Source organism: Oryzias latipes, chromosome 15 (genome assembly GCF_053564925.1).
Source record: "Oryzias latipes strain Hd-rR chromosome 15, Olatipes_Hd-rR_3.1".
Taxonomy (NCBI): domain Eukaryota; kingdom Metazoa; phylum Chordata; class Actinopteri; order Beloniformes; family Adrianichthyidae; genus Oryzias; species Oryzias latipes.
Window position 1 is genome coordinate 30,702,742 of NC_136251.1, and position 12,056 is coordinate 30,714,797.

Genomic DNA, 12,056 nt, shown 5'->3' on the forward strand with positions numbered 1-12,056 from the left:
GGAACCAACAACCATGCTACGTTTAAAGTCATCAATCACCTTTCTTCCTCATTCTGATGCTGCTCTACATGGATTGAGTTGCTGCCGTGTGATTGGCTGATTAAAAATTGGGTTAAAGAGCAGATGGACAGGTGTAAAGTGGCCAGTGAGTGTATGTTTTGTTTTTCCTCGTCTGAGCTGGAATCTGGATCTAAACTGTACGGCTGAATAGCTCCAATATCGCTCGCCGTTTTTGTGGCACCGCTAATGTTAGCTTGGGGGTGTGAGGGGCTGTAAGCTAGTGGGAGAGCACCTAAACAGATAACTCAGTTGTGGCTGACAGGAGGGGGGTTGGGGTTGGTCCACGTCAACAGTCTCGCCCAAATCTCAGAAGCAAATTAACTACTGCCGCTCTGCAGAAACTATGTCCTCGAAAACAACACAGGTTTTCTTTATTTTGGGCTAAAAATGGCATCATCATAAATAAAAGACCACTGGAAGCACTTTGTAAATAGATCTGAAGATGATCAGAGTGGGTCTTTAAAGTGTGTTAGCTTTAATCTGTAAAGATTCCCCTTCAGTGTTGTTCAATTCTGCACAGCAGAGAAACGCTTCTGTCTGGACTCACTGCGCAGGTTGGAGGCTCCCTGGTTGTGGACCATGCGGGGAGGCAGCGTGCTGTGGTATGGCGGCGTTGTGCTGAACAGGATGTCGTTGGGCATGGCTTGATCCAGCATGGAGCTGCGCGAGCTGCCGTACGACGAGGCTTTGCGATTGCTGCACACGCTCTCGTCCGACAGCGTCCGGTACAAGGAGCGCCTCGGAGACAGACTGCCCACGCCGGACACCTGAAAGAGGAGAGGAAGACATGATGGAGCTTTACGTTACTGCAGTTTACATCGGGGTCGGGGTGTGGGTGTGTGTGTGTGTGTGTTTGTGTGTGTGTGGGAGGGGGGGGGGTGTCAGGAATCAATTACAGTCTTTACTGTCAGGAAAATGTAAATGATTGAGCACAGCCGGAGAGTGTCTGACAGAGGTGGAGAGATGGGGATGAGGCTGATGGAGGTGTTGACAGAGGTCACTGCCTGTGGCAGCAGCGGTCACTGAGCACAATGTGAGGAGCCACAACCACTGAAGAGTGTGGCTGACATGGAACCAGCTGGAGGACGACCAACGAGGCAGCCCGGGATGGGAGAAGCATTTACATAGAAAAGGTTTGCACAAAATTTATTTGAATCGAAGCCGGTTTGAAATCTGCCGTGGGATGATCTTGATTTGGAAGGCAGGACTTTAGCTCAGCGTACGCCTCGATTCCTCTTTTGTGTTTTAGACACTCTACTGCTGCTCCTGGGGTCCGTGTCCCATCTATGACCCAGTTTCTCCACGGCTGAAACTGGGTCATAAGACGGACTAGCCTCCATCTGACTAAGAAGTGATCAAACATACATTTATACTCACTGCAGAGGGCTGGGATTCTATGAGCCATATGATGAGCACTGCAAGTCTGTGCATTCCACCTAAACATCCACCCACTCTTATGGACTAATATTTTGGGCAGCTTTGAAGTTCTGTCATCCTGCTTTAGTAAGAAAAAAAGATTTTTTTCCAGACTGTCATTGTTTTCATCATTTGATTCGGTTGCAGCTTCTTGGTTTCTTTGTTTTCGTGTTACACAGTCAGACCTCAGGGTTAACTTGCAGGAATAATGCCTGGGGGGCTTAGCAAGAGCCCTGAACTCTTTCTGTTTGTAAATAATCGCTTCCTCCAGAGAATGATGGACTCCAAATTGTTTGGAAAAGGCCTTTTGACCCTCCAAGATTGATGTGGAGCCACATTTGCTCTTCTGTCTCTTCCATAATTTGAACCGGTGTCCTCTGTGACCCGCGGGAGATGGTTCAGACCAACAAACTGCCAAAACAACAGCTTTTACAGTGGAGGTCAGAAAGAGTCAACTCCTGTAAAGACCTCAGCAGAACTGAGCTCTTTCTTTTATTTAAGAACAACTGGGCTTTTGTTTTTACTCTCATCTTGATTTCCACTGAGCTTTGTGTTCAACAGGCAGCATTTAAATCCTTTTAGGCGCAGAGCAAAGATCATCATCTTGTTTGGACATGCAGATGTGGTGACACAGACTACAGAGGGGCGCTGGTTCAAGTCCTGGAACTGACTGATTGATAGATGACCCAGCAGGCTTGCAATGGGAATAGAAGAGACTTTACTCTTAATGGAAAAAAGCAAAAATTAAAGCGGCGATCTGTGTTTTGAGGCCCACAAGCACTACCCGCTCCCGCCACCCCCGTTGCCCTCCGTTCACCTGCCCTCACTGGCTGAGCAGCAGCTTCAGGCCCTTCATTCTTCCCTTCTGCCTTTGCTACCCTGGTCAGAGATGCCCACGACAAATTCAGGAAGAAACCCACTTTTTTCAAAATAGCTGCTTTTCTGTTGGATTTATCTCCATAGCAACCATTAAATGTTTTGGTCGCCTGGGGTTGACGAACTTGTCTATGTACGTTTTACAAGAATCGGTGAAAGTACATTTTTAGATTTCCTTGGCAACTGGATTTTTTTTGTGTGCTAACCACGCCCACAATGCTAATATATTCATATTGTATGTTATCTCTGAGGACAAGCTCCTGCCAACTTATGAAAACAAGCGGGTTGCCAGCCCCGCCCCCTGGCTGACACACACCCCCACTTTGGTAAATGGTAAATGGCGTATACTTATATAGCGCCTTTCTTCCTACAAGGACAAAGCGCTTTACAGTCACAGACCCATTCACCCAGTCACACACACATTCACACACTGGTGGTGGCTCCGCTGCCAAACACAGCCGCCTGCCTACCACCAGAGGCAAGGTGGGGTTCAGTGTCTTGCCCAAGGACACTTGGACACATGGGCGTGCAAGGCGGGAATCGAACCTGCAATATTACGATCATGGGACGACCGCTCTACCGCTGCACCACGGCCGCCCCCTTTCTCTATGGAGCTAGCAGGGATCAACAAATGCTTTCATTGCACAAAATGTACATTCATCTTTGCAAAAGTTCAGATGTTGTTTGTTTTTGTGAGTGAGACACAAACACGATGCTGAGGCCGGCTCTAGGTTGACGTCATGAAATGGGCGGCACCCACATGTAGCGAAAGGCGGAGCCTCAGAGATCGAGTCGTCTTCCTTCTGGGTAGGTTAAAAGTTCAGAAAAATAACTCAAATTTCATAAAAAAAATCTTTCTTTAGGTTGCCAAAGGTAAGATATTATCGTATATATGTATGTTGTTTACTATAAAAGGCAGCCTCTTCCTGAGGTCATAGGTCAATGAACTTTGGTTGTTGTTGTAAATTTTAGCTGGCACCGTTAGTGTAAAAGGTCGCTCAAAGATTTTCTTTACCTGTATTTTAGGAAAATGCGGAAAACACTAGATTTCACAAAATATCCGCCAAGACGTGGGTCTGTGGCCATCCCATAATAATTTCAAAACCTCCTTTAGATGTCCCTGACAATTGTCTTCTGGATTTTGTTTTTTAGAAATGTTAAATTAAATTTTTGCTGGTTTCTCCCGCTGTGATGTCATCATTTTTGGGGGTGGGGTCTTCCATTATGTCCAAAATTCTTTTCACCGGGTAACACAAGTTTAGGTTTGGGTTTTTGAGTATGTGGCAGTATCAAATTTTGGCTCAAACCTGCAGTAAGAAGAATTGTGAAAGCGATCTGGTGCTTCAGTCCAGGACTTCTGCAGGACGGAACCACAAAAAGGAACTTCCTGGTTGAAAGACGAACAATTCTGTGGCTAGATTCAGTTCACATTAGCACAAACGGGCAGTTGCAGTGGCTGTTTATGCAGCATTTTTTTGTTTTTCTAAAGAAAGTTTCTCTTTCGGTTCCCTGATCTTTGATCTTTTTGTCTTTTTTCTTTGTTAAACACAGCTCTTTGGCAGCAGGTATGTTCATTTTCCCTCCTAGTGTGACAAACACAGAAGGCAGAACTCCAGAACAGCCATTAAGGCTAACTGCAGATAATCTACATAATAGGTCAATTAAATAGTTGACCTAATTCTGCCACATTGATACGAGGATGGTGGCTAATTTTCTTGTTAGATGTGAGCCGCAGTTTTTTTCTTTTCCCCTTTCCTGTTGCTGAGGACACAGACAGAGAAACGGCTTCCAGATCCAGTGATGGATGGTTGATGGAAGTGTAATAAGGTTAATTCGCTCAGGTCAGCGAGATAATTGATTTAAGAAGAAATCCAGCTAATGCAAACCGCTGCGGCGGCCAGAGAGAACATCTAAAGTGGTTCAGGAGGAAACAAAAGTCAGGAGGGGAAATCCTCTGACTAAACCGAAACCACCATAAATATGCTCGTGTTTCTTCTGTAGCTGGAGTTTGGACAGAAGATCTCCCCATATAAAACACACAAAACCACCAAAAGCCCGGCCCCATCCATCATCATCTCATTTATGGTACATAAATACAGCAAAAGTGACATCAAAAGTGGCCACAAATGATACACAGAGCAGCTGTGCGAGTGGGTAATTGTCTGCTTTGGGCTTACCAACTGTAACTAACACTGGACTTCTATCCCCTCAAGCCAACACCCCAATCCATCTCAAAGACGGACCCCCCCACAAATCTCACGCTGAGACTTTAACTAACTGTCCTTAAAGCAGCTCATTGTGTTTGTTTTTAGGATTCCACAAAAACCTCTTTTAACTGAATTCACTGCTTTCTAATGTGATGCAAACACACATTTAGAGCCAGAAGAAACAGATTCACTCAAAGGAAATGTTCCTCTTTAAAGCCGGCTCCTCATTACTGAAGGCCAATCAGATCAGGCTCTCCCTCCCTCCACCTCTTCTCTGAACCCAGAGTTTTACACCGTGTGGAAAACGTGTGAAAAGGCTGAAGGATCAGTCGAATGTGTCCCGGACTAACAGCACTTTGTAGAACAGCTACGCTCTTATCAGCAGTGCCAGCAGTTACCACCAAGATCTTCCTGATTCCCCCCGACTTTCCTCCTCGCACCGCTCCCCAAACAAAGAGGAAAAGCAGCGCCGGATCCCTTTGACGTCCCCCTTTGGGAGGATGTGCTGGACAGCCACCTATTCAGATGCTTGTTTTTTTTTTTTTTTGCTTTCCCACAGTAGGTTCAAAAGAGGAATGTTGTGGGAGAGAAAGCTGTTAACAGCCTTTCCTTTACGTCAGCCACACAATGGCTCATCTGTCTGCGGGGAGGGCGTCCAAGCGGACACTGCGGCTGGCAAGGAAAGTCTCTGCACCTGCTGGCCCACAAAGGGCTGGCATGGACATTAACCTCCGCCGTGCCCTCTGTTTAATCACTCAGAAGCTTAAGCAAGTCAGACTATATTAGGGTAACTGTGAAATGGACTGTCATTATTGGAATTTGATTCATTTATTTGCCAGTTTATGGGTGAAAACATGCAGCCGTGGAGAAGCTGCTTCTAAAAAAAGGTCGGAATGTTAGCATGGTTGGACGGGTTGAACTGCCTGATGCATCTCCTAGATTGTTTTTCCATGAACCATATTATCAGATTGGGGGGAGCGATTACAGCAAAGACCCTGCTGCTCTTTGAACCAAGCAATCCACCCCGGGCAGATCTGCACAGGCTACCGAGCTCTCCTTCTCTGCAGGAAGCAAACTGGAATCAAAGGAAGGTCTGCGCTGCTCTGGTTTTAGGCGAGCGCTAATGCTGGCTTGGCTCTCTGCTATGCATTACATTGTAGTGCAAGCCAAGTGAAGAATAACAAGACAAACAAATCAGTGCACTGAGCTGATTCATGTGTGAGACGAGGCTCGCCTGTGCCAGAGGACACAGCCGACTCCTCTAAGGGGAGCGAAATGAATTTATATTAGAACCGAGCGGCATCCAAAAATAACTCATTTGTTCGTCTCCAGGGTCCTTTTCCTGGTAGATAATGGATGTAGGATGGTAAAGGGAAGTGGAGATGCAATTAATCAAGACTGCAGGACCGGGGAAGATCAAACATCGATGCAACTTCCTGCCTTTAATCCACGACATCCCACTGCGTCGGCTCAGGGCCTTTATAAATTAAATTAAGCGAACGCAATGCCAGTCTGCGGGGACGCTTGTGTCAAAAGAGAGCAGACATGTCAAAGTCCACAAACCTGTGTTGTTTTCTAGGACATAGTTTCTGCAGAGGGGCAGGTGCTTGGATGTTTGGGCAGCCCGACCCCACCCCATCCCATCACTCATACTTGAGAGCTCTCCATTAATGCACTCTACCGCTAGCTTACAGCCCATCACACCCCCAGGCTAACCTTAGGGTGCATCAAAATTGTTGTAGCCATCAAGCCATCCAGTTTAGACCCAGATTCCAGCTCAGACGAGGAAAACAAAGACGTTCATGGATCTGTTTGTCTGCAGGTGGGTGAACAGAATGGGGCGGAGCAGGATGCTTGTGTGCTCCTGATTCACAACGATTTGAATAGAGAAATACTCAGAACTACAATTTTGAGATGAATTTTCTTCTTAAATGCCCTTTATCATTAGAAAAATGCCACTACTTGCTGAAAGCCCAATTTTCATCAAAGTGGGTCTTTAACCGCTCTAGTTCTGGTGTTCCGTCTGTCAGCATTTAACAAGAAGATTTTTAGAAAGATTTGCCAAAACATCAGTTTTAAAGATACTTGTGGGTGTTGTACAGAATCTGATGAAGATAACCTGTCCTGTTGCGTCACCTAAGGAAATCAGCACTTTAAGCACAACCAGCTCACCTTTCGGCTCCTGTCCTCGGCTGAAGGGCCGTCGGGCAGCATCATCTTACAGTATTCCCCCTTCGAGAGGCGCTGCAGCGATTTTCCTTCTCGCTCTGCAGCCTGGAGGCGACAGGCTGCTTCTTGTGCGTACAGCTGCCTGTAGATGATATGGGGGGTGGGGGTGGGCAAAACAACATTCATCAGTGAGGTCAAACATATGAGGTCTTGCTGGAGAAGCCTTGGAGAGTGTTTTGGAGGTAGCTCCAGCTATGTTGGTGTTATTGGCAGGATAAGACAGCATGTCTAAAGGGAGGACCTGTGCTGACATGCTGACACCAAGAGGACATAGTCGCAGGGGGGGGGTTAGAATATTCTAGAAGGCTGGTTAGATTTCCAAACAATGATCAACAGCGCAACCATGACCAAGACAGGAGCTGTGAGGGGGAGAAGAGGAAAAAAGACGGACATCATTGCCAAAGAGGGAGGGAGTGCTCACACAAAGACAGAGGAAGACACTGACTGATCTCAAGTGGTAGGGGTTTGGTGGGAGGGGGCATAGGACACCGTGGAAGTGAGCGACCTGACTGGTGAAGTGGTGTAGCTGTGAGAGGTCTGCTTCATGACACTCCTGAGTGCTTTTGGCAGGCTGTTCGATGGCTGCAGGGAGATTTGTTAGACGGCTCGGAGGTGGAGGAGCCTGGCTGTGACGGTTACCAAGAGACGCCACTGCTAAGTGTTGCACTGTTTTAGGCTTTTGGCACCATGGAAACCGAGCTCTGAATACGGAAATCACACTCTGCATTCTGAAGGCAGAATACAGGAAGCATGAAAGAAAAGAGTCCGATTCCTCGCGGTTCCACACTTATGAAAGCCCAATCCGACAGCGAGGATTCTGACAGACTGGAGCAGGAAAACCGGCGTCTAAAGTGAGAGAGCAGAAATGTCACAGCTACAGCGTTGGGCACAGGCTACATGACAGGACCTGCAGGGGGGAGGACAGGGAGGGGGGGGGGGGTGCTGTGAAGGGATCAGCAGAGTGAGTCACATCAGGACCAGGGTTGATTAAAATTTGTACCTGGAACACTCAGACAGCATTTGGAGAAGGAAAGCTAGCAAGCTCTCCGCTCCTCTGAGACGACAGACAGAAGCAGCAGAGAGAAGCCGAGGGTTAGAGGCGGAGTCACACGTCCACCATCACATTCAGTCGCACAGCAAATGAGAAAAACTTTCCAGAAAGGAGGAAGAGAAACTTCATTATGTGAGAACAATATCTGCGAGTGATATTAGGCCATTTATCACCAGGCGGCGTTATGCAAGGTGAAATAAAGTGGCAGGAATATATAAACAAACATTGGGGGACGTAACTGGATTAGGGAGCTTTTTCATAAGTCGACTGAGGACGACTTGAGCGCCGACGATCAATCACACGGCAAATTCTGCAGCTCAAATGAAATTACTTTGGGGCAAAGCAGTTTCTTCCCCTGCAGCAGATCTCACAAAGCTGGAGCTCGTTGGCGGACACCCTTTAGTACGAATGCGTACTTTTCACTACAGCAAGACATTTAATCTACAGGCTAACACGGGCGGTGATGGCTGCTCGTTCTACAGACGCTACGCCTCTCGGTTCATCGGAAATTCCTCCAGTTCCAGCACCCTCTGTGCGGACGGTGTGACCCACTCCCAGCTGAGCTGCCGATCTGTCGGAGGCTCTGCCTTGCGATCCGTGGGGACCCGGCTTCACAGGAAGGATCAATAATGACATGTGACATGTGTCAAGTGTATTATGTCAGCGGCTTCATTGAGCTTATTTATTTTGTGGCTGTCGGCTTCAATCAGAGCCAGTTTATGCACTCTGGGTGGGCCAGACATCGAGTCTGAGAGGAAAACGTTCAACAGCGAGAATGCTGTTCACACCCGCTATCATTATGTATGTTTTATGAGTTCACCACAGGTGGGCTTCTGTAGGTACCACAGACCCCACATCCTCATGGATCCTCTGGATGAAGACAAGCTTTCTGATTTGATGAACAGAAAAGTCCGGCTACAGATCAAAAAAGGCAGGAGGAAACTAGTACTTAAGGTAACTCCACCTCCTTGTGTACATGTTTATGTCTAGGGTTGCAGCTCTCTCTGACTCAAGCAAAGGGATCTGTCAAATTAAAAGCCTCAAAAAAAGTCCAACTACAAATGAGGAGATTTTTCTGAGTCTTTCATGTTGCATTTAGTACTGCACTCATGCATGTGTGACACTTTTTATCCAATGATTTCAAAACCTTACTTTACATCGGAGTCTAGCATTTCTGAATCGTGAACACAAGAGCTTCCCTTTTTAAGATATTTCAAAATAAATGTCATGGTGTAGCAAAAAAACTTTTTTTATTTTCTGATCTCAGTTTGGTTTAAATACTAATTAATTATACCATATGATGTAGCGCATTACCAGACGTTGATTGGTTTTAGAGGCAACCAATGTGTGATGTCACCCACAGAAAATAGTTTACTGTCAGCTCCAAGAAGATGAAGTCAATTCAGAAACCACTTTTTGTGACATGGTTTCTGGAGCCAGAACAGCTTAAGTACACAGTAATTGGACAAAATCTGTCAGAGTCATTGACATTGTACAAGTACTTCCTGGTGTTCCACACAGGAAGTACCAGCTGGTTCCAAGAAGCCAAAATCCTATAGCCGTCAATAGAGAAACAAAAGCTGTCACTCAGTCATTCTATTGGTCAGGATAACTGTTCTTACTCTGATACCTTTTCTAACATTCACTATATCATTTTTCATGATATTCTTTTCTGTAGTTCAAGTTATTCAAGTTATAAACCAACCAATCATGTTCCTCATTAAAAGTAGGCGGTGTCATGTCGGCCTGAACCACTGAGGTAAACCACTTTATGTGGGTGAGGTCTCAGTCACTCACTCCTGCTCTCATGTACAGTCAATGGTCTGAGTCAACGTTTCTATGGCAACCCTTCTCGTCAATCAGGAGTGCGTCTGTTGGAAGGCCACACCCCTACCAATCGAAAACAGGCTAAACAAAATCTGCCAATGGAAAGTATCGGAGGTCAGACGTGTGGGCCGTCAGGCTCCACCCACTTTTATTGACGCAAAGCAGGATGCATCAACAAATGAGGCTTATCAATAATGTGTGAAAACAAGTATCAGATCCAGAATGGTCATTCTGACCAATAGAATGACTGAGAAACAGCTGTTTATTTCTCTATAGAAGTCTTTTGGCTTCACGGAGCCAGCGGTTACTTCCTGTTTGGAACACCAGGGGGGGAGGGGTCACTCAGTCCAGTTCTCATATACTGTTGATGGTTCAAACATTTCAAAGCCGCCCATAAAAGGAAGAACCAAATCAAGAGTCAAACTGAACACAATGACTTAAATACTTAACAGAAACACTTAGAAAACGGAAATTCTTAACTTCTCAAAACAAAACGTAGATTTATTTTATTGGGGTCCAGGAAGAGCGCTGATGTCAACGTTATGATTGAAAGTGAAAGCTGTTTCTGTGGATCAGCGTGCGCTTGTCGGCCGTCTCGTTTGTGCTCGGTTCCCCCTCGGTCTCACACACTCACCCACACTCTGAAATGTTGGGGGGTCCGTCAGTGCTGTGGGCATCATCATTCTCATCAGCACCATCATCAGTCGTCCTCACACCCGCGGGATGTTTACAACCGGCCTGTGTGCGCGTTTGTCCGCAGGCCTCTGAGCTGGGTCCTGGCCCCGGCTCCGGCCCTGCGCTGCTGGTCTGGGGGATGGTGTACACCTTGGAGGAGTCAGCGGACACGCAGTACCTGGCGCCGCGGGCCAGGGGGCTCCCAGAGTGGTGTGAGCCACTGATCGAACAGCAAACATAAAGAAAATGTAACTCGAGAAGGAAACAGACAATGAAGGCAGAAAGAAAAACTGGAATGAAAACAAAAAATGAGCATCAGCAACGGAAACACGCATGAGGTCCAGAGCAGCAGAAGTAGGTCAGATCTCTGGAATCAGCAGATTTTCTGGCCCGAAAATGGTTCATGAGCTCCTCGGTTAAACAGGATGAAATGATTTCCTCGGCATATTTTGGTTGGTTCCTGTTTAATCTACTTGGGATGATGACTCAGATCCAGTCCGTCATGTGTGTCGCCTTGTTGAACTTTGTCCTTTCAATATTCACTCAAATATCAAATGGCAAACCGCATTTCTGGGTCAGCGGCTTCATTCTGCCCTCGTGCTCTCCGTGCTGTGCAGAGGTCCACCGACATCCGCGCCTCTGACCTCCTGATTTTAGGTTCTCCGAGCTTCACAATCATGGGGAAGTGACCCGTGTAACCGCGATCAAACGCTTAAAGGAACGCACGATTTCAAATGTTGCAGCTACAGCAAGCTTTTCAGGACCATACATTTAAAGAGTCATCGAGGGGATGACATAGCAATAAATCTGATGGTCACTTGAAGGAAATGTACTAAACAAGACATCCATTTGGCTCTACAGGATTTAGACAAAATAAACTCAATCATTGTGATTTAGCTTCATGTTTTTAAAGACCCACTCATATGGAAAATGTATTTTTGGTGTTTTTAACATCTTTGTGTGGCATTTTTCTGATGATGGAGGACATAGATGAAGAAAATTAAGCTAAAAATTGCATTTCTGAGTTTTTATTTATTCAAATTGTTGTGAATCCAGAGCAGATGATTAAAAGAAATGCTGTTTGAAAAAGACCATATTTGTGACGTAGAAAATCCTCTGGCTGAGCTACAAGCTTCCTGCTCTGCTCCATTCTGATCATCCACCTGCAGACCAACAGATCCATGAATGTCTTTGTTTTCCTGGTCTGAGCTGGAATCTGGATCTAAACTGGACGCCTGGATAGCTCCAATATTGCTGGGGGGTGTGAGGGGCTGTAAGCTAGTGAGAGAGCGCATTTACAGAGAGCTCTCAGTTATGGGTGATGGGAAGGAGGGTGGGGTTGCTCTGCAGAGACCGTGTCCTGGAAAACATCACAGATTTCTAGACTTTGACAGGTCGGCTCTCTTTTGGCACAAAATGGAAGCGCAAGACAACCCCCTTTTCATATTTAAGGCCATCTGGTCCACACCCAGATAAATGTGCTCCTGCTGATTCCCTGTTTGTCCCGATGACTCTGGTGTCAAAGCCATTACAGTCAAGCGAAATGCGTCCCAGAAGGCGAGGGGATGGAGCCGGCTCTTTCTTTCCTGAAGGGATGAGCAGCTCTGGAGCCTTCTGAGGTCGGAGATCTGAAGACATTTTGGTAACATAATACTACGCCGTCAAAGCAGAGAGCTTTGTGTTTAATAAAGACAGCACGCGTTCTGGCTGCAAGG

General features: G+C 46.4%; 1 protein-coding gene and 1 long non-coding RNA gene across 15 annotated transcripts in view; both read right to left on the reverse strand.

Moving 5' to 3' along the window:
* The window catches only part of LOC144984076 (uncharacterized), a 117,749-nt gene that overhangs the window by 60,114 nt on the left and 45,579 nt on the right, over window positions 1–12,056 (reverse strand). The gene's annotated exons all lie outside the window — the stretch shown is intronic.
* LOC101170868 (signal-induced proliferation-associated 1-like protein 2) overlaps window positions 1–12,056 on the reverse strand; it is a 97,768-nt gene that overhangs the window by 10,675 nt on the left and 75,037 nt on the right. For 6 of the 14 annotated variants that reach the window (XM_023963591.2, XM_023963590.2, XM_023963588.2 and 3 more), the window contains exons 15-18: window positions 10,301–10,561; window positions 7,789–7,842; window positions 6,732–6,870; window positions 608–827 (exon numbers count right to left, since the gene is read on the reverse strand). In XM_023963591.2, coding sequence (XP_023819359.1) covers window positions 608–827; window positions 6,732–6,870; window positions 7,789–7,842; window positions 10,301–10,561 — 674 coding nt within the window. The remainder of the gene's footprint in view (window positions 1–607; window positions 828–6,731; window positions 6,871–7,788; window positions 7,843–10,300; window positions 10,562–12,056) is intronic. The other 8 variants (XM_078931542.1, XM_078931541.1, XM_078931540.1 and 5 more) reach the window with 2 other exon arrangements.